We start from the raw sequence: 22992 nt of genomic DNA, 5'->3' as shown, positions 1-22992 counted from the left end.
TATGTTTTGGAATGAGCTGTTAGGTCTTTCTTTTCCTCCAAAAAATGAAGTTGTTCCTTTAGCTGAGGATGCTGTTACTGTCAGACATGAAGATGATCATCCTGACAGCCTATCTGCTATTTAGTTTCTTTACGAGGGTACAGTAATGATTAAAATTCTTTGTTTACTTGAACTAAAATTCTGGTAAACAGTTTTTTTTATTTGGTGAACATTAACATTTAATTTGCTTTTCCTTTAGTCTCATTTCATTTAGTGTTATTTCATTTTAATATATACAGCATATATAACCTTAAAAAATCCAGCACTCCCAGGTCCGGAGCCTGCTGGATTTTTGAATGTCAAATTGTACTAAAAGTCCCAAAAAATGAATACTACTTCCATTTCAAAACCTTTCTAGTGTATAGAGATGGTGGGAACCTTTAAGGGAACCACTGCCAGGATGGTTTGGTAGTTTGCAATAATTCTGCAGTGCTTTAATTATATTTACCTGCTCTAGCAATGTTGACTCATTCAGTTGTTGCTGCATGGCTGGGGGCTGGGGTTGTGTCTCTAACACAGCAAAAAGATAGGACATGTATCTGATGGAGATGATGTGATGATGGTAAAGTATAGGTTCCAAACAATAATAATAGCAAGGTGATGATGGATACAAATGGCCATGGGTGGTATGGAGCCCAGATTATGCCCCCATGTACACTTTTACTCCACACCATTTTTCAAATGGCTCATACACACATTTTTATTACAGCTACACAAAGCCTAAAATATCACATTGTTTAGGATTGCTTTCAGAATGCTGGCATGACTAGTAGCACATCAGGATTATCTGCTCGGGTGAGTAGATTATAGTATTGAAGTAAAGAAGCAGAATGCTGAAAATAACATGAACCAGCGCTGAATATAAGAATCTTTTGCAAGACTGGAATTGACCTTAACTAGTATATTATTATAGAGGAGCCCCTTCCAGGAGGGATACAGAGTGCACAGACAAGTCCCAGGAGAAGACAATCAGATACGGTAACACAGACATTGGAGCAAAGGGGGTGGGGGGATTAAAGGCAACATATATAGTGCAAAAAAACTCCATCAAGACTCTGGAGATCAGATATGAAGTTAAACTTAATTACAATGCGTACTACTTATATATTGTTCATATTTACAGGCAATAAGTTAAGGAAGATTCAATGGGCTCCAAGACTGGAGAAGATAAGACTATCATGGAAGAACCTGGGTGATCCAGCAAATCTGGACCCATTTCTTGGTAGTAAATCACCATGCCAGCCTGGCTCAAAATAAGAATACTAAGAAGAGCATTGCTATAATAATGTCAGAGATGTTTTTACACTAACCAGACCACAGATCTGTGTACGCTGCAGGGCTGATAGACAGAAATACAAATCCTTTGGCAAGTAAAATAGCTCTCATATCTATGTTTCATCTGTTTTTAGCAGTTTCTTTGGGGTTTAGCTTTTAGGGAGAAACAAATGTTATTAACATGCATAGCTGGACAGACAATTTTATTAGTGTCTTTACCTTATAAGATGGCCAATGAAGCAACACTTACATTTAACTGCAGAATATTTTTCCTGGTTAGCTCAGGGGTTTCAAAGACATTTTTCCTATATTCAGACCATCGCTCAATATCCTCGGAGAGGTGCAGAATTTTGTTCCACAAGCTGATTGCACTGTTTAGGTTTTCATTGTAGTTTTCAAGTTTCTCTGTGATCTGTAAAAAAGGACCATATGTATAAATGTATATTTAAAGAGAACCTGTATCATGAAGACTGTGTCTAGAAAAAGTCAGAGGGCAAAGGATAAGTCACCAGTATGGCTGTAGCCCCCCTATTACTGATTTACCATGCTTTGTTCTGTGGTGTGCTTGTTTACAAGCCATCTTTCCAAGGATAGCCCTTGCTTGCTCTCATCAGAGCTCCCTCTTGATAACTAAGGGTCTCCGATGGCCGAGAGGAAAGGTATAATAAAGAAAGAGCAAGGAAATCCTTGCACTGTAGTTTTATCTCCAGCAAGCAGCGCAGTACCAAATCTGTTGAGGTTAGCCGTCAGAAACACAGGGCCTTTGGTGATCACACACTGCAGATAATAGAGTTGTATGATCAACATAATGGCTGTAGGCCAGGGGTGGGCAAACTTTTCCTGTCAGGGTCCACAATCTGTTAAAAAATTTGACAGAGGGGCCGGGCCGATGGGAGAGTGAGCGGGGTTATGTCATCATGACGACACTGAATGTCGCGGATCTGAGCCTGCGATGGGAGGGTGGGTTATGTGCAGGGACACAGCCTGCCTACCTCCACGAGCCGTGATACAAACGGGGGATGTGTTCCGCGGCTCTGGCCGGTGCGCCCCCCAGTGGGGTCCTTCTCCTGACCCTGCTCGGGGCAGCACCGGCCAGAGCCGTGGACCACCCAAAGGGCAGGAGAAACAACCTTAGGTGGTATACGGCCCGCGGGCCGTACTTTGCCCTGGCTGCTCTAGGCATATGTTATTGTGTGCACTGTTATTTTTTATTGGTATTTTAGAAAAAAGGTTCATTTTCAGGGATTTGCTTAGGTACATTTAATTCTTCTGCCCATTGTTTAGCATATACTCACTTGTTTTGTTCACGTTAACTTTATCAGCAAAATCAAAACCCAAGAGAGTGCAAATTCTTTTTACATGGAAACATTTGTTTTACAAGTAAACATGCAGTCTATCAATTCACTAGGATCCAAAGAGGTTACAGTGCCCATGAGAGGCAAGACAGACAAGCCATGTAAAGGTCACCTCCACCATCCATTATCCATTTAATCATGGGTTGAACAGAATGGAAAACACTGGTATGTTAGAGGATGTTTGGTGTATTTGTACAATTCTACAATCATTCAACAGGTACCATGGGCCTGATTTATCAAAGCTCTCCAAGGCTGAAGAGGATACACTTTCATCAGTGAAGCTGGGTGATCCAGCAAACCTGGAAGGGATCTGATTCAGGATTCAAAACATTTCCTAGCAAATAGTAAATTACTTTTAGAAAAACCATTCCAGGTTTGCAGGATCACCCAGCTTCACTGATGAAGTGTATCCTCTCCAGCCTTGGAGAGCTTGGATAAATCAGGCCCCTTGAATAGCTAAACTAATAAAGATTAAAGAGAAGCTGGGGAAACCAATTTCCTGAATATGGATGCAGTTCCATATCTTAATCTCTATATTGTCCAAATTCACATGTCTCTGGCATAATGCACACATAAAGTAATACAGCTATGCTCTGAATTAGATGAATTTTTGCATAGGATCTTTAGGATATAATATCTTCCTTTGAAATCTTTCCTTTCTCAAAAGAAAGCAATTCAGATTCTACTTGGTATTCAGAAGGCTCAGAAAGATACCTACATCCAACCACTTATCAATAATTGCATTGGCCTCAGTCTGGAACGGAGATTCTTCAAAGCTTTTGATCTGCTTGATCTGAGACTGTAACTTCTTGCAGATGCTGCTTATCTCGTCAACATCTTCCGAGTGATCATCAAACTCCCGTTTAACAGCTTTAACCTGAAGAGAAAAACACATAATATAAGGCACAATATTAAAACTCTGTTTTATTGATAGCAAAAGGAGATATCTGAATTGTATACATTTACAAACATATACAAGACCCAAAATTCATCAAGGTGTTGTGAATGATTTCATCTAATGAAGTACTGATATTAGGACATTTCAAGCAAGATCTTAACAAAAAGTTGGGGCCAGAATATTTTGCATGTTTGGGATGGCCAAAAAATGTAAATGTGTAGAGTGGGTCATGTTTAAGGGGTTACACATTACATACATTTCATTTTAAGGTCCCCATACTAGGGTTGCCTATACACAATGATATAACATTTTTATTTATTAATTTTTTTCAGCCAGATAACACATTTTGTTTGCTAATACAAATTTATCTTAAAGGAAGGTTATACTAAGGGAGCTCATAATCGAACATTGCTGTGTTCTCCTTCCATAGCTTTATATACCTGTCTAAAATGTAATATATACTGATTCTGCACCTGACCTGACCATTGATCTGCTTACTCTACTTTCTAACTTTTGTTCCGACCAACTGTTGGACACTTTGCACCACTGTATCATGTAAAACAGAGGGTATAAGAAACTCATAACATATACAGTACATTGGAGATGAGAATTCCTTCATGGGGTGCCCTTATTCTGAGAGAATTCCCTTATAGGGTCAAATGTCAAATTACCTTTTTCATGGTCTTCTGAAGGTTTTCTTTTCCCATGTAGGATGACTGACCAGTCATTATTGTCTCTGCTTTCTGAATGAGCGAAGCAAGATCTTTCTTGTAACTCTGAAACCTGCGGAGGAGTTCTATCACAACCTCGCATTGCTCCTTACTAAAAAAAAAATTGAGTTTATTTATTGGAAAGTTAGTTGCATAGCAAACATTTGCAAGTAATATGCAATAAAAAAACAAAAAAAGGAAGATGAGGGCATTTAAAAGAGTAACGAAACGGTAGTACAGTTACATAAGAACGAATCCTGTTCTATCTGTTCTTTTGATTTGTTGATTTTTCTATGTTCTATGACAAGTTCTAAGACAAGAGGCATCCCTGGTTTCTATTCAGGAATATATATGGCACTTGAAATGGCACAATAGAACAATTGTGGGTGACATTAAGACATTGAGCCTGATATATTAAAGCTTTCCAAGGCTGGAGAGGATACAATTTCACCAGTGAAACTGGGTGATCGAGCAAACCTAGAATGGATTTCTTAAAAGTAATTTGCTAACTGTTAGAAATTGTTTTCAATCCTGTACCAGATCCATTCCAGGCTTGCTGGATTACCCAGCTTCACTGATGAAAGTGTATCCTCTCCAGCCTTGGAGAGCTTTAATAAGTCAGTCCCAATGATTTCTGTTTGGGTTTTTATGTTCACTCCACTAAACTAGGTACTGTATTTTCCTACCTGTGAGTGATATTCTGCATTGCATCTTCCCATAGCATCTCACACTGTTCAGATCCACCAAAATCCACGGAGCGTGCAGTTTGAGAAAGTGCCAGGAATCCATCAGAAATGGAAATCTTCTCATTCATGAAAGTTTCCAGCTTCTTCTCCAGCTGTGCCAAAGATTTCATTCTAGTTTGAAAACAATACTAATTAATGAATATGTTCAAATTTTCCATGCCAAGTAATATTGCTAATACATCATTAATGCTCTTTTAATAGTTACATCTTATAAACAATAAATTGCAGCTTATAAGTTTTTAGATGTGGTTGCTGCATTAGTTTTTTTTCCATGCATTTTTCTTGTATATTCACTTTGTGTTCCCGACACCAAAACACTTCCCACAAAGGATTACTTATATACAGTAATGATGTATCTACAAAGGAACAGCATTGTCACACTAAGACAGATGGTATGTTAGGTCTACTACCTTCCTTTTTCCTCTTCTTCATGAATATACATTTCACAGGCAAGAACTGGGAACTACAGGGCCAAATGTCCATGCACACTGAATGTAGTAATTCAACACAATTGTGGATTGTCTGAAATTGATTTAATGACCAAATTTATATTGATAATAGAGCTGTAAGAGATTATCCATTTTGTAAAATTATTTTCATGTGAGTTTTACAAGTATCCCAGCTGTTTACCCCATGACCCCTTTCCAAGACAATGCCCTGTAACTATTCTGGCTTTGATTAAGTACTCAATTATTTCCAGCTTCTTTATTATGTTTTTACATTCACATTGCATTAGATGCTAAGTGTCCAAGCCAAACAACTCAAATGCCAAATGTCTATGTGCACAATTGCTAAAGAATATGTTCATTTCAATTACTGTCGATGAATTTGAGTAATTCAACATAATTAGGGATTGGCTTGAATGGCTTTGACAAACAGACACTGTTCATCGGTGCTTAAAAGTATACCTAAACTCTGAATTTTTACTTTACAAAAAAGGGTAGAAACCCCTTTTTATTAAGTTTTTTTTTTTAAGTGCAAAAAAAAAAAAAAAAAAAGGTGCAGCACTCCCCTTTAATTCTTAAGAATTAATAGGAGCGCAGAACCTCCTGTGGTACCTACGTCACGCATCCTGGGAGGCTCTTGGCTGCAACCTGGCATGCACAGAAGGAGCCTTTTCATCAAAGGAAAAAAAATTGTCGACCTCACGCATGCACAGTGAGATCGGAAATATTTTCCCCAATCTTCGTCACCCAATCTACAATCTGCGCAGTGCGAGATCAGGTGACGCAGGAAGAAGAACCCGGAAGAAGATGTCGTCAACTGGCCCTCCCTCTGCGCCGGGCCGAAGACAGATATCGGGACGACGTGGGACCCAATGGAAGAAACCTTCCGATAAACTGCTCATGCGAGATTGTTTGTAATTGTGATTTGTTTGTTTTGGGTTTACTTCCGCTTTAAAGGAACTGCAGGTCACTTTTGTACTTCAATACACAGTAAGAGATTCTCAATACTGGAAAACTATTTTATTGTAACATGCTCCCCAGCTACTTACCCCATGACATTTCTCCTGTTTACCCCATACCCCCTTTCAAAGACCTTTAAGCATTCAGGTAAAAAATAAGGTTTGACTTTTGTATTCAGAAAAAAGGCTAACAATGACATCATGATAAAATGGTTCTTTTTTAGAATTTAGGATAGTAAACAGCTGACAAATGGATTTAAACTTTGCCTCCGTCTGTAAAACGGGACAAAATTAAGAATACAGTAAAAATAATACCTATGTAATTTTTCATATTCCTACATTAAATACCTTTGTTGGACAGCGTGAATAGTTGGATCACGAAGACCGAGTTTATCAACTTGATCCTGAATATCTTCAATATGTTTGCACAGGGCTCTTTGCCTGCTATTTAGTTTCTCCAGCACTTCTCTCTCTTGCAAGCTTTGGAGATCCCTTTGAACAGCTTGCTGGGCATTTTCTAGCTTGTCAAAGAACACGCTAATCATTTTCTGACATGAGGTTACTCCTCCATGTTCTGGATCTTCCAGTATGATCTCAGATGATTGCAGGTCATCGTCGAGTTTTTCAGCCACCTGACCAAGGCAGTAAATGTCTTTTTCAAGTTCTTCCAGTTTCCTCTGCTTTTGTAACAAGGTTTCCCTATCCATAACCAAGATTGTGGATTCAGTTTCCATTGAAGCTTTGGCTGCTTTAACAGAAGAAAGAAAATCCTTCAGAGCTTTGAGGGTAGCTTCACGTTTTCTGATGACCTCATTTGTGGCTTGCATTTCCTGTTTATATTGATGTAAGGACGGTTCGGTGCCTGACAGAGCCAAACTGTCACACTGCTGGATCTCATTTTCAAAGGTATTCTGAACCTCCTGAAAGACAAAATGTATATTCTGGTAAATGTACAGGGTTAATGCCTGTAGTTAAGGTATTCCAAACATGATTTACTTTATTATTTTATACCTATTTATTTATATATTTTTCTCTACCTTCGATCCAATCTGTCCAGTTTTGAAGGTTGAAAGAAACCATTTACTATTGTTGGGGGTGTTTGCAATCAACTTTTATTCGCCTGGCTTATACAGTGGTCCGCTTTGGAATAAGTCCAACTTGGTATAAGTACTGTTTGGACACAAATAACTTTGCTCGGTATTCAACCTTTTTGCTAGAACTTGTATGGGTCAAAATGAGTCATACCACTGAGCGTTACCCTTATTTACCTCTCTCAAGACAAAGCCACGAGTGCCCACGAGTGTCAGTACGCCAGTTGCTACCATTCAGTGAACAACCTGCGCTATATTTCTCTGTGAATTATGGAACATCTCCTCCTCCTCCCTTCTCGGCACCATCCTAGTAGGCACTCGACTCTTCTCAGCAAAGCAAACTGAGGTTAAATTTTCATTTATTTCATCTAATTGCTTTTGTATTTATGTACTTTAGTATTAGGCAGTGTTTAAATTATTTTATACAACCCCATCAACGAATAATATGCCAATAACAATAGGATTTTGTTTTCATGGTAACGGATTAATCATTTTCCTTTTATTTCCTATGGGAAAAATTTGTTTGGTATAAGTCCTGTTTGGTATAAGTCCAAGAATCTGGAACGAATTAAGGACCAAGGGTACCACTGTACCTTTTTACCAAGAGATAAAAAACGGTGGTAATCCATGTAAAACTGCATGGCCTTATGGTGACAATACTGCTGTGACTTCCCCCAATACAAACAGTATTATCACTCTGTGGCAGGAAAGTAAAATTAGTATCTATTGGCATGACTAACAGGTAATGAAAATATGGAAACTATGGGAACTTCACTGTTATGGTATTATATGGAAACTCTTAGCAGCAGCTGATTTTATCAATCTAATACCTAACTGTTTAGATGGAAATTACCAATTTTAATAGTATCAACATCTGACTATGCATGTGGTCCAAGTGAGTTCTCACTCCCCATTTTTAAAAAATGCAAATTTGGCCAAAGTTGACATGAAGTGGCAGTTTAATGTTTGTCTTGGACAATAATATTAGGAGCTATTGGACAATGTTAATTACCAGGGATATGAAAGTCAGTCCACTAAAAACAGATACTTCAATCTTTGGTAAGAAATCAATTCTACTTGACAGGTACTCAGTGCCCACCCTCTTCCGTAGAGCCAGATTACTCATAAAGCAAGCATAATATGCCTGATGGGGTAATGGCGGACCATAGTCAGAGGGAATCGAATGATACAAAGGTAATGGCCTGATCTGGTACCAATGGGAACAGCCCCATAGCTGACCTATTCTGGTTTTACTTCATCCAGAAGAGGACCTGGAATTTAGGAACGAGTAGCCATTGTCAGGTGTGTGCTGGAGCCTGGTGCGCTGTCCATCATTGATTATTTCTATTCTGCACCACCATGGGTCTGGGGCTGAGCTCTGGTAGCCAAGGTACTTGTCTCTTCCCTAACCTTTCCATTCTGGCTTTAACTCCTCTATTGTGGCTGTGCCTCTCCATGCTTGCTGTAATCAATCTGTCCTGGCTGACCTCACCATCCTGGCTGTGAGTCCCCTATCCTGCCTGTGACTTCTCCATCCAATATGTGACACCTACATCAACCTTCTATAACAACTCCATCCAGAAGAGCAGGTGGGGACGCTGAAGGGAGCCAAGAATATCGCTTGAGAAACTGTTAAGTCATTGTACCTGACCTCTTCATTCCAGTTCTTGTGAGTATTAGCATTGCCCATATCATTGGTAATATCTGCACATCATTCTTACTGGACACACACACTTTGGCAATGTCATCATTTTTTCCAACACAACGCCCAAGCAAAGTTTTAGGCTCAGCAATTCTCAAGTAGGGGCATCATTAATATGCAGTGCCATGGGCAGTACATTCTTGAATATAGACCTGGGTGTCAGACACTTGTACACCAGGGCCAGCCAGTAGCAGGACAAGAAACCAATCTGTTTATGTGCTGGCGTTAACATATATGCTACCAATAATTGTATTTATTTATTCACAGTCCCAGGGATGCGTACAACCACCTACCAGGAGCTAATCAAATGTTGTGCCCTTACCTTTATTTCCTGCAAAACGGAATCAATTTTAGATGCTGTGAAGGCCTCCATTTTCTGCTCCTCATACTGATCAATAATTCCTGAAGTTACATCATCATCAGATGGCAAATGACTCTTTAGTGCCCCATTTAGTGATTGTATGGCAGAATCCTGCGTGTCCAAGTTACTTAATTCCTGTAAAACAGCTTGCTTGGCCATTTCTATCTTTTCAAAGAATCTATCAACCAACATTTGGCAGGTCAACTCTCTGCCATGTTCTGGATCTTCTAAATAGATTCCTGTTGGTACCAGGTGGTCATCAAGCTTTTTAGCCTTTATCCTTAAATTACGAACTTTATTCTCTAGCAACTCAATATTCCTCCTCTTTTGCAGAATGACAGTTCTGTCTGTGTCATTTACAGCAGCTACTATCTGAATGGACCACTTAGTTGTTTCCAGAGAAGAGAAAAATGTCTCCAGGTCATTCAGAAGAGCCTCTCGTTCTTTCGTGGCTTCACTTGTTGCTTCTAGTTGAATTTTGTATTGTTGCACAATAGACTGGACAGCTTGGGCATCAACAGGACTTGCTGGGTCAACAATCTCAGAAGCTGTTTCTAGAATATCACATTGCTGAATCTGATCTTTTACAGAACTCTGAAACTCCTACAAATAATAAAATAAGATTTGTAAACTTTATGAAAATTATTTTCATACATATTTAAAAGAATCATATATAGGAAGTAAAATCTCCCCAATAGGGTCAAGAGAAAACCCCACCTAAACCCCGTTTTATTGACCTTCCATGCTGCTGGAAGCAATAGTCATTTTGAAGTGGAAGTTTGAACACATGGTAATAGCCTGTGTAATTACCAAGGCACAATAAGGTTAAAAATAACTAAAAAAAAAAAAAAAAAAATCGAAATATATTTACCTGGAGATCCTGACACACTGAACCAATACTAGAGATGGTGAACTTCTCCATGTCCTGCACTGGAGTCTGCAGGTTTGATTCACACAGAACAGACACTTCTTGCTCAATAGGCAGCAGAACATTTATTGTAGTACTTAGCGACTGAATCCTGGTCAAAAACAAAAATTTAATGTTAAATCACTAGATGACCCTGCAAGTTTTTTATTAGAATATTTAAAATTAAATTCTGAAGATGAAACCTTTGAAAGCATGGTGCATTGATGACACATTCTTCCCACAAATTGAAACTTTTTTTTTATCAACTTTCATTAATTCTCAAGCTATTTAACATTGGGTAACCCTTAAAATACCGTTTAGGTCTGTTAAAATTTATAAGTCTATTTTTTGGTGCATTAGTCTGGTGGTCAATGGGAAGAATGCCTCTTACATCGTTGGGCCAGTGGAAAGATTAACAACCTTAAAAATAGCCAAAGAGATCATTGGTGTCAGTGGTAACAGGTATTCTTTTTTTGGTTAGAATGCTACTGCGTTTTAAATATCATCCAAAAGGAGGAAGTAATGTGTCTTCTGAAAGGTGTAAATAAGAGAGCAGAAGGTTGAAAAGTCCTTTGTCACCCAGAATCAAACTCAACCACCCACTATATACCAACGATACCAACCTCTAAAAACAAGTTCCACTTTATGCTTTTTACCCTGTTCCTCCATGCAATATTAATTGAAAGATGATAGCCTCATACCTTTGCTTCCTGGGTTCCACGTCAAATACCTTTCGATAGTTGATACTATTTTTCATTTAGATAACTTATGTGGAAGTCTTTGATGCTCCCAACTGCTATCTATTCAGTACGTCACCTATCTCCAACAAACAATCCCTAAACAATCCTAAAAGTTCAAAACTATTCGTTGAGGGACTTTTCAACCTTCTGCTCTTTTATTTACACCTTTCAGAAAACACAATACTTCCTCCTTATGGATGATATTTAAAACCTAGTAACCAAATAAAGAATACCTGTTACCATTTCTAGACATTTTGTCCATATTACAGGGATGCCCTGATATTAATATCTCCATTTGTCCTTTCTATATACCAAATTTCATGTCAATATTATTAATTTGAAATTAAAAAATCCCTTGAAGAAGCCTTAGGGCCAAACGTGTCGGGTGATTAGGATACCTACCAAAACAATATCGATGTAAGAATGTTAAGACGATAATATATTGATTTTGTATCATTCATTTTCAATACTGTATGTTTTTTTGTATCACCACTAGCATGGGAGGTCTATGTTATTAATAGGGTCATGACTTAAATCAAGAATAAATTCAAAAAATTTTTTTTTATATCTACGCCTACTAAATGCCTGTTTTTTCCTATACCCCTTTCCCCTATTTTCAATAGCCCTTAGCAAAGTGTTTGATTTTTTGAACATAATATATTCAATAAAATAGTGCTTGGATAAATATACAATTCAACCTAACATACGGCAAGATATTCTGGTTTAAATTGTTGCGCTGTACCATTTTGCACAGCCAATAATATCAGGCTTGTTTTGTTCAGCTCAATCTGAAGTCAAGCACAGGTCTATATCTATGCAACCAGATCATCTATAAACAGTATCTCATGAAAAGATTATATATATATATATATATATATATATATATATATACATATTTTTTTTGTACAGACCTGTTGTTTATTTCCTCAGTAACCGCTTTAATTCCAGACTGAAGTGCAGATCTTGTTTCAGTGCAGTTTATCTTCTCATCTCCCTTCATAAGTTTCTCTACTGCACATGATGTGGACTCCAATCGTTTCCAGTTTTTGTTTAGCTGGGCCTGTAAAGCCTAAAATTTAAATATATAAATACGCTTTTCCTTTATCTTTGAAATGGTTACATTTTTAAAACCAAGTTAGAGACAATGACTAGTACAAGAGTCTATTACAGATGGAGGTATTATCTTGTTATAAACTATACTGACATTCACAGAATAACAAATATATATCGGACTAACATCACCTTCAATTTTACTGTTTTAGGAAAGACTCAGGTTGTCTACTGGGGATAACCATTGCCCTATTCATAACATTTTCTGAGAAATGAAGAATATGAATTTTTGTCTTAAATCTTTGTGCAATTCGGCTTCCATCTATTCCATCGTAACGTGAACCAGTTAGCAAGACACCCAGCAATGCCCATACATTTTAATTCCCTGCCACCATCCTAATATTTATTGCAGACCACAATTAGTATTGACGCAAGCTGCACACAAAGTGGCAGATCTATCCCCGGATGACATTGCTGGAGACTGATGCTTGGTTGCTTGGGGTCTAAGTGCCAAGTGTGGGAGGCTAACCAATGCTGAACCCCAGCTATGAAATGTTTTCCTATAAGGTTCAGTCACATCAGCCTGTTTTATTGGGAGATTTAGGATTTCCATAGTGAAATAGAGCCTGGACTAAGCCCCGGAGCAAAAAAACAGCATCTTCTACCTGAAGCTCTTGACGTCTGCTTTGAAGTTCATTAACATCCTGAGCCTCTTGTAGGCTCTTAGCATCAAGTATCTCTCTTGATCTTTGAAGTACATGTTCAAGGTCCTTCTTCTGTGCTTCATATCTAATAAAATTATATGCAGAATTTTAGAATAATGGCATCTGGGAAAAATGGACAGGATTATATAACAAACAATGCAATAGGCAACGCTTTGGTATTAAATGCATCCGATCAGAATTACCTATACATTGATCTTGACTGGAAACTGATATGATATGATATTGACTAGACATTGTACTGCTTTTTGGAAATAAGCAAACAGAATGATACAGTGAAATAAATCTGTACTTTAAAAACTGACCACATAAGTTGGATACTAGTTTCCCTTTTCAAGATTGGTTGGGTAACAATCAAAGAACGTGACAGCTCCATACACCTTCAATATATATCCAATCAGACAGTTCCTTGCAATATAGGATTATTCCTACTCTAAAGGAGATTGCACTATATAGCTAGCTTATTATCATCTGGTATTTATAAAGCACTGACATATTTGGCAGCACTTTACAAAGTTCATAGTCATGGGTAGTCATATGGCCTGTGTTGATAGTCTTCTGGCTTGTGTCAATGGAATCAGTTTAACAAAAGTTTGAGAAACTTCTAAATTTTGATCATTCCGAATTTATGGACAGGATCGGCTGCCCTTCTTTTGTCCTGCGTTTCATCTGTTTCAAGTCCGTTTCGCAATTCCATAGTCCTGTATAGCAACGCAAAACCCATTTCATGCAAACAAAAGCCCTTTGGCACATGCCCATGGTCTTACAGACAAGGCAGTTTGAGACAATACAACACTGCAGAACTTTAGGTACATAAATGATAAACTGTAGATGACAATTTTCTAGGAATGTTGATTTTGTATTGTTGTTCTTGATTTTGTATTCTTGTTCCTTACTACTAAAAACATATCAATTGACTCTAAAATCAACTCTAAAAAGTCATTAGTGTTCTTTTAAGAAGAGTATTTGTGGGTAACTCCTTGAACTTTAAATTAATATTCTTCACAATTTCCTAAACGATGTCCCTTCTATGACCCAATAGCTTTTGGGCAGCCTCATGCAGTGGAATTGTCAGGTAGATTCGATCCAACAACAGAACTTACCCACATTTCTTCTGTGTAAGAATCAACATGATAATAGAATTTGAATGGATTATATATCCTAGTTATTTATATAGGCAGTCCCCGAAATAAGGACATCCAACATACGGACAACTCCTAGATACAAACGGGGCATACCTGCTTGCTCGTGTGCAGGCTTTATAGGGCCTGCCCGCCCACCCCACCCCGCCCTGCAGCTACTGCTCCTGACTGGACAGAGGCTGGACGGACGCTGGATGGGGCGGAGGGGGAGATTCGCTGCCCGCCCACCACACAGCCTTGGAAGGGACTGTGTGGTGGGCAGGTAGTGAACATTTCCCTCTGCCCCGAATCATTCCCAATAGGAAGCCTGATTGCGCTGTAGATACATAGCAGGAAGTTGTCTCTCAGTACAGTACAGTACACCAGATGTGGTGACGAGTAGTGCCTTCCTTCTGTAATAGTGTGTACTGTACAGTGCTGTGCAGAAGAGATCATCTTCACCCTCTTCATCCTCTTCATCAACATCAACTCAATATTATGTTGAACTTCAACTTAAGAACAAACCTACAGTGCCTAACTCGTATGTAACCCGGGTACTATCTGTATTGCGATGTTGATGCTTAAATGGTTGTGTTAGGCTTGATTTGTAAGAATAATATTTTAAGTATTAGTTCATTAAAATAGTGCAATTAAAATGACATGTTTATAATTTGTTACTGTTCACAGATTTTGTGCGTGGCTACATTGTTCATCTCCACCTCTAGGAGCTTACATTTGCAGCTGCTTGTATAGGGTAGGGCCTTTTGTCTTTTCTGGAATTCGACCTCCATTCTGGTGTACAGCTTCCAAAATCTATTAAAAGGAAAATAAATGTAACAACTTCAACTTGTTGAATATACATTCTTTCTTCATTTAAAGAAATTGCTCTCCTCCTTAAAGTTTATAAACACAACTCAGGCTCTCCTCCTGTAGTAAACCCAGAAGATGCACCATGCTTGAGACCATCTGTCTTCATCGATGGCCTGTGTTCCTGGGGACCAGCAAAAAGATGCACACTGGGGACTGAAAAATCAGAATAAAACCTAAAGATACTGTCCCATCTTTACATGAGTAGAAATTTATATATGGGAATGAATAACGAAAAGAGTAATGAAAATAGCACCAGGAGGGATTCCTGCAAACAGCAAATAACCCACTTGGTCTATAAGCAGTTAGCTTGTAATTTAAATACTAAAAGCTGTCACAGACTTTAGGATGATTTTAATTGAAGCAAAAAGAAAGAGAAAAGCTAACGAGTTCAGAAATACAAAAGTACATGGATGCTATACTAGCTACACAAATGAGTCAGTGGACTACAACGGGGACAAAGGAAGAGACATCATCGTATCCTTTATTAACACCAAGCCATGATAATTGGCTATTGTGTTACCATACATGTATGATACCCTGTGATATGTAAGAATCATTCTGTCATCTGATATTTTTTAGACTTCATAGAAACTCAGCAGCATCACACTGTTGCAAACTGTTCCACTAACCGCCAAGAATGATTCCCAAATAACAAACTAACCTCAGAGGAGGCTGCTTGCTTTGACTCAATGTCTAAGATCTTTTGTGTAGATCAAAGCTGATCTATGACAGACTCAGTTAACCAAACAAAGCCAAATATTTCACTAAGATCATTGGGAGGTGAATGTTAGATTTAAACAGTCCTAGAAAACTAAGCAGGGAACACACAGTATGCAAACTGTCTGGATGTACTATTTCGGTGCCAGAGATGTGAAGGATATTGAAATATGTTTATGAAATGGCACTGGTTTCCAACTACTGCTAAACAAAAGATGTTGGGATTAGTTGTCAACACTGAAAAAAATGTTTTTGGTCGACTATGATTTTAATAAAAGTTTTTTTCCCCAGATGTTTTCATAGCTTCATACTGGAAGAATTAACACACAAGTTACATGCTTACATACACAGTGGAATTGTAATTGAGAAGTGCAGGTTCCAAATCCAAGAGCTATAGGAAAGGAAATAATTACTGAACATACTCAAGAATAAACCAAGATCCACCCTCCAAAAAAAATGTCATTAGAAAAAGAATCTCGTTTTATACCCGGGCCACACCCGTAGATGACGCCATGTCTTCATGTAAAGTGTGTAACAAACTCTTGCTAGTTTTGACATTATTAAAGTGTGTTACACACTTTACATGTGGATAAAACTCCATCTACTGGTGGCCAACAATGAAGAAAAGATCATTTAAGAGCAAGTGACCTAGGAACCTAAGTGACCCAGAAAAATATTAAACCAAGTGACCTAGGAACCTAAATAGGATAAACAGAATAAACTTGTGATTTTATTTTCTCCCTTTTAAATAAATGTTTTAAAAATAACACACCATGGATGTTTTTATTCCTCTTAATTCTATTAGCATTTTTTTTTATTACTGTATTGAATGTTAGCAGTGATGGTTGCATTCTGTTCCTTGGGTTTATACTCAGGTCAACACATCTTCCTGTAATTTCAGGTAAAAATCGAGGTTAAGGGTTATTCTCAAGTATGTATGGTAAAAATCTTTATTTTGTATCATGTTTTTCCATCTAAACCAGGGTTGTTAAGCTCAAATACACAGTGGGCCAAAGTTAAAAACTTAGACAAAGTTGCGGGCCAAACTTGAAACTAAAATAGCACCGCTACTACTATTTCCTGCATCAAGAAAACAGTCAAATGGGGGGCCTAATGTTATGAGTATCTGGAACTCCCTCTTCACTGAAATAGCACTGCTACGACAATTCTCTGCGTCTTTAAAACAGTCCAATGTGGGGCCACGCATAGGCAGAGAGGTCGACTGCTCTATAGACGCAAGTGATGCCAGGAATTGTAGTAGCCACGCTATTTCAATGCAGTGGTGGCCCAGATGCAATGCATATTTAGGATTCCTTTGGGGGCCAAAAAAAAAGGGCGTTGCAGGCCAGAGTTTGACACCCCTGATCTAAACCCTTTAGATAACCTCTAACTAAAACAATATTACTTCACGCTGCTGAGTTCTATATACAGCTAAATATTATCATTCTGTTTCCATACCTTTGTCTTTGGTTTACAGGACTGATGGTCAAATCTTTGCTTTTGAAGTTGTTTTAATGCACTGACATAAGACTCCAGTTCATCACGAACAACCTGGAAAAGAAGGAACATAAAATGATGAAAGAAAACACATGGCAAGCCACATGCTGTTTGCCCAAGATGGCTCACAATTTTTATAATGTAGATATGGGCTGGATATAACGCTTAGGGTAGCTCTGTATTCATTATTATAGCCATATTGTAAATTTTGACTATGTGGGCATTTTAATGCCAGAGGTTACAAGATTTGAGCAACAAATGGGCAGCATTTAGGATAACATCACTACTCTACCCTGTGGCTTGGCTAATTAGCCGGCCGGTCAGAACTTATGGCAGCACTGTAATTGAATTCATCAGTCAGAGCCTCCAGACCAGTTTGAGAAAGTTCCCAACTTTGCAACCCGCCAAATAAGTGCTATTTACTTTGAGATCATTACAAAGAACAAGAGGGCACTTTTCGCATCTGGAGGGAAAAGAGTTTAAGCTTCGATAAGGAAGGGATTCTCCACTGTAAGGTCTGCGAAAATGTGGAATCGGCTCCCTCAGGAAGTAGTTTCAGCAACTACTGTAGATTGTTTTAATAAAAAGCTGGATGATTTCTAGAAGCACAGAATATAACTGGGTATTAAGGCTTTAAAGTAAAGATAGCAGAGACTGTAAAGATAGCAGAGATAGCAGAGAGGGAACATCCGATTGCCTTATGGAATCAGGAAGGATTTTTATTTCCCGTTTTACCAGGGTTTTTTGCCTTCCTCTGGACCAACTATGTCTTATAGAGTTTTATATCTGGGATATGTTTATTTCCCTAGTGGTTGAACTTGATGGACTTATGTCTTTTTTTTTCAACCTAACCTACCATGTAAGTAAGTAACCCCCTCCGAAATCCAAGCTCCATCCTCACCATTCAGCAATCTGTAAAGGGTAAAGGGTGGCAATAGTCCATCCTATAATTCCCATCCTATTAGTATTACTATTAGTAATTGTAATGGAGCTCAGCACTAAGTTAGGTTAGCAATATGCATGTGCAAAAAGCAGTACTTACCTTCCACCTGTGACGTAGATCAGCTCTGATCTCATCTACTGCCAGCTTCTCCTTATCAGATGAAATAGTTCTCATTTGTTCTGCTGCTTTCAGGAATGTTTCAAGGTTTTGTATGCTGAACTTGCCTACAGATTTCTAAAAAGAAACACACATATATAATAAAAAAAGTCCATAAATCTACAAATTCCATTTATAAAGCAATGAAAATGTTTGGGATATCAGAGCTTTAAAATGTATTTAGTGCTAGGCAACTCACAAAACACCATTACTAAATCCAGCAAGGTATTAATTCTAGGATCATGCATTTCAGTAGTCAAATACAAAAAAATGAATGACAATAAAAATACAAACCTCATACTGTGAAATGAACTCTTCTGGGGTCAATTTCTCCCCTAGCAGTGTCACTGCACTTGTTATATAGGTTTCCAGGTCCTGCTTTGACCTCTCAAAATTAATCTTAATGTCTTTATCAGTCAAATGTTTCTCTGGAGGGTGAAGGACAAATCCCAGTCTGGACACCAACTCCTGAATGAGATAAATTAAATTAATAACTTTAGGATCTTACTCAAAAAACATTGGCTGTGTTACATTATGACTTTACACAAAAGTACAGTTTGAATAAAGAACAACAGCTCATTTATTACAAAAACATGTTTGAATTAGACTTTATCTTTAGAATGGTGCTGAGGTCTAGGTGCAGTTACCGCTTCCTCTGATTTACTTCTTCCAATGGGATGCTACATGTAACTTCTCACCCCTAGCTGCCCATACAGAGTGAATAGAGGTGCCATTGAACGGTTCAGTACCACCTGCTGTAAAATGTTCAAATTCTGGTTCTACAAAAAATCCTGTTCCCGGCGCCAGTCTGAACACTGCCCTATTTACCAAGGTGAAAAGCAAGATGCCAAATGCAGTATTCCAAAATGTTTATGTAAACCCTAAAATTGAAATTGCTTTTGGTCTGTTGATCCCAACTGAGCAATTTGTTGTTCTAAAACTTAAAATTAATCTAAATCTTACAAATAGCCCACTTTTTTACTTCCTCGTCTGCTAAATATATAGTATACCATATGAAAGCATTATATTATAACTGTTTGATGCAAATAAAAACCCATTGCGTTGACCATGTCAGAATTGCCAGATTCATGGGCACTTTGTGGAACAAGAAATAAAAACAGCCCTATCCAGCTTTTTTTTTTTTGACCTGAGAACATCTCCAGTGTTCTCTCCAGACCCTTTTAGCTGGGCGCACCACCCGGCACTTTTCAGCAACCAGCCGGCTGTTTTTGGGTGGTTACTGATGAGTTTGGTCACAATACAGGGGCTTCCACCCGCCTACAATTTCTTCCCACCCAGCTTACAAAAATTTCTGGGTTGAGCACTGATCTCTACCCTATGTTATTGAGATGACAAGACGGGGAGATGTTTTAAAGCCCTGTCCTAGAGTGGCCAATCTACTTCTCTAGACACTGCATTGGGTGAGTGTTGCCACTGTAGGACAAAAGTTGTGTTAGTGGCAGGAATCCCAGCAAAAAATAAAGAGATCTTAAGGTAGCCCCTACATCAAAGGACTGGTTTGCTCCAATATTACATTCTTGTGTTCAGATATACAAACAAACTCGGAGTTCTCTCCAGCTACTTTTAGCTGGGCACACCACCCGGCACTTTTTAGAAACCACGTTGTTTTTGGGTGGTTACTGAATATTTGGGCCACAATAAAGGGGTCGTCACCCACCTGCAGCTTTTTCCCTCCCAGCTAAAAAAGAATTTTGGGGAGAATACTCAAACCATCACCAATCATTTGTTTTACCCTGACTTGCATGTAGTAGTACGGTTCATAGTCTTGCAGTATACCCAACAGGTCATGTTTTTTCAAGATGTTTTATATTTTCATTATTTCCCCAAACCTAGGACAACTAATCCCATTGTTTTTTGTTGAACTGAAGTCTGTACCTGAACCTTCTCATGAGCTTGGACCAGATTTCTCTTTAGGCCATCAATGTTAAAATTATGCAAATCTTCATGACTGAGGATTAGGTGAGACACGGCCTGAATGGTCATTTCAGATTCGGCCAGTTGCTCTTGATGAGAAATCCCATCTTCATAAAATTCCTGGAGATATAAGAAGACAATAAGAACATATGAAAAAGATATTTAATCTGTAATTGAATGGAATTTTATCCTTAGTCTTAATTGTATCAGATTTAATATTCCTATACCAAATTGCTTTACTACATATGACTGGATATAGGCCCTGATTTAATAAAGTTCTCCAAGGCTGGAGAGAATACACTTTCATCAGTTAAGCTGGGTGATGCAGAAAACCTGGAATGGATTTCCTAAAAGTCATTAGCTATTTGTTAGAAAATGTTTTCAATTCTGGACCAGATCCATTCCAGGTTTTCTGGACCACCCTGCTTCACTGGTGAAAGTGTATTCTCTCCAGCCTTGGAGAACTTTAATAAATCAGGGCCATAAAGTCCATTATTTCCCATATATGTCCTCAATTTATGTCAACAGTCTGTACTTTGCGGATATAAATACAGGAATTTCAATGCTACTGAATCACTTATTTATCCTCTTGTGCAAATGATGCAATGCTGGTGAGACCTGAAAATAACGGGGAAACTATAATGGTTCTGGGGAACTTAGCTTTAAACCCAACTGTGGGCAAAAAAAATATTTTAATATTATATTAGACTAAAAATAAGCTGAAATACTCAATACTTTCAATCCAGAAATGTCACCTGCAGTACTTTTGTTTAATGCAGTAAATTTAATGGGTCTGCCAGTTCATGAGGCACCAACACAGCAGTATTATAATGATGCAGAAAGTGCAAGGTAATTTTACAAAACAAAAATACACCGAACATTGATTACTAGACTGCATTCTAAAACCTCAAACAGGCACTGGCTGTTTTGGCACTACTGGAAGTAGAATGATTTACCTGAATGTTGCCCAGCACAGAATCCTCCAGTGGATTTTGCAGGTTAGCAGTGGTAAAGAGTTGTTCTGCACCCCCAGTCCAGATGTTTATGGATTCGTTTAATTTCTCCAGCTTCTCCAAATGGCTAAGAATGTCAGTGCAGGCTTGTACAGACTCAGCTGTGCTCCTTGTACTCGTCTGTAACACAGTGACCAGACATCATTACAGTATTGTTACCTGGAATATAATCTAATTCAAGAACTTCAAACATTTGTATCATGAGATAAACTGCACCACAATATGCTATACAACACAATCACCTAGTACAGTTCCCAATTGTTTACAGTTTGCAGCATCCTTGGTGTCTTGGACATTTTGACTACCCCCTGATGACAGACTTTCAGGGGACAGAACCATTTACCTACACCAATCTTTAAGGTCACCATCAGATCTCACTCTTTAAATAACAATCTAGAAGCAGTGAGGACAATAAGCACTTGTATGTACCCAAACATCTTTGTCTTTCCTCATGTTGTGACCTGTGAAACTTTATAGGAATCTGACCACTTTGTTAGCCAGTTCTGGTCCATGACGTCCTTATCTCTGTAGACAAATAACAGCAGTGTTCTCCCCGGACCCTTTTAGCTGGGTGCACTACCCAGCACTTTTCAGTAACCACCCAGCTGTTTTTTGGGGTGGTTACTAAAATGTTGGGCCACAATACAGGGTTTCTTAACATTTGTTAGCAAGTCTTAGGGCAGCCATACAATGAATGTTTTTTAATTGATTGGATCAGCCATTCCCATCCAAGTTTCTAAAGAACTCTAGGGTTCCTCAAAGGTTATGAGGGGTTTTATAAAATGTTTCTGATTGACCGCCTGTCTAGTTCTGGGTCCAACACTTTAAATATAAGCCATCCACACCTCCAGATCTACTGATCACCCACAGATCTTAAAGATGGTGAATTTACTCAATAAGGAAAATATCTGACCTGTATTGCCTTTATTTGAGATCTCAGAGTTCCTGTCGAAACTTCAGTCTGTTTGGCAGATTCTCCATCTGTGACATCAGACAGGTTCTCTTTAACTTGACTGCCGTTTCCCACATTTTTCTGCCCCTCATACAGCTTCAACTACAAATAATAAAAACCCACACATGTACAAACACAAATATATGAACACAGGACATGGGAGATAAAAAGTCTGGAAACAAAGAATATTGCTCCAAACAATCCTCCTAGTAGTAAATTCAGTATAAAGCAAATATTCACACATTTTATATCTCATTTTTCAAATAAAAGATTCAACCTTAGATTCACCCAACCTTGCTCTCAACTTTTTAACCAAATATTTACTTGAACTTTTACAGCCAAAGTTTCACACAACTTTTTTAGATATTTCCCCAACTTTTCGCCCAAAGATACAATGAAACGTTGAATTGTTGGGTGAGTGTTTGGAACGGTTGTTGAATCCCAGTATCAAAGATTCACACTTTTGAAACATTTACCTAAGGATTTACCCATACTTATCAAAGATTCACCTGTTTCAAAGTGTCATGCAACATTTAGCAAAAAATACACCAAAACATTTATCCAAACTTTACAAGATTGACCCAAACATGCAGTCCCTTTCTTTCAGAGCCTAACCAGACAGATTTCAGGCTTTACAATGAAGTGTCGTGTATAAAGCACCTGATCATAACTATGTACAAAACACATTATGTAAATACCTTAATAAGATCAAATATATGTGCCAACCAGATCATATACATGTGCCAACCAGATCATATACATGTGCCAATCATAAATTATATAAAAA

The 22992-nt window shown here is 38.2% G+C and overlaps 1 protein-coding gene across 1 annotated transcript in view; it reads right to left on the bottom strand.

The window, feature by feature from the left end:
* Nucleotides 1-22992, bottom strand: part of SYNE2 (spectrin repeat containing nuclear envelope protein 2) — a 202439-nt gene that overhangs the window by 130694 nt on the left and 48753 nt on the right. Inside the window, exons 18-33 of the mRNA XM_072427657.1 lie at nucleotides 22167-22307; nucleotides 21197-21373; nucleotides 20202-20360; nucleotides 18600-18773; nucleotides 18249-18383; nucleotides 17168-17260; nucleotides 14856-14935; nucleotides 12945-13068; nucleotides 12141-12298; nucleotides 10454-10601; nucleotides 9544-10185; nucleotides 6777-7348; nucleotides 4964-5134; nucleotides 4239-4389; nucleotides 3388-3546; nucleotides 1565-1726 (exon numbers count right to left, since the gene is read on the bottom strand). Coding sequence (XP_072283758.1) covers nucleotides 1565-1726; nucleotides 3388-3546; nucleotides 4239-4389; nucleotides 4964-5134; nucleotides 6777-7348; nucleotides 9544-10185; nucleotides 10454-10601; nucleotides 12141-12298; nucleotides 12945-13068; nucleotides 14856-14935; nucleotides 17168-17260; nucleotides 18249-18383; nucleotides 18600-18773; nucleotides 20202-20360; nucleotides 21197-21373; nucleotides 22167-22307 — 3246 coding nt within the window. The remainder of the gene's footprint in view (nucleotides 1-1564; nucleotides 1727-3387; nucleotides 3547-4238; nucleotides 4390-4963; nucleotides 5135-6776; nucleotides 7349-9543; nucleotides 10186-10453; nucleotides 10602-12140; nucleotides 12299-12944; nucleotides 13069-14855; nucleotides 14936-17167; nucleotides 17261-18248; nucleotides 18384-18599; nucleotides 18774-20201; nucleotides 20361-21196; nucleotides 21374-22166; nucleotides 22308-22992) is intronic.

Source organism: Pyxicephalus adspersus, chromosome 12, assembly GCF_032062135.1.
Source record: "Pyxicephalus adspersus chromosome 12, UCB_Pads_2.0, whole genome shotgun sequence".
Classification (NCBI taxonomy): domain Eukaryota; kingdom Metazoa; phylum Chordata; class Amphibia; order Anura; family Pyxicephalidae; genus Pyxicephalus; species Pyxicephalus adspersus.
Note: the sequence above shows the minus strand (reverse complement) of the source record. Positions and strands in the feature narration are given on the sequence as shown.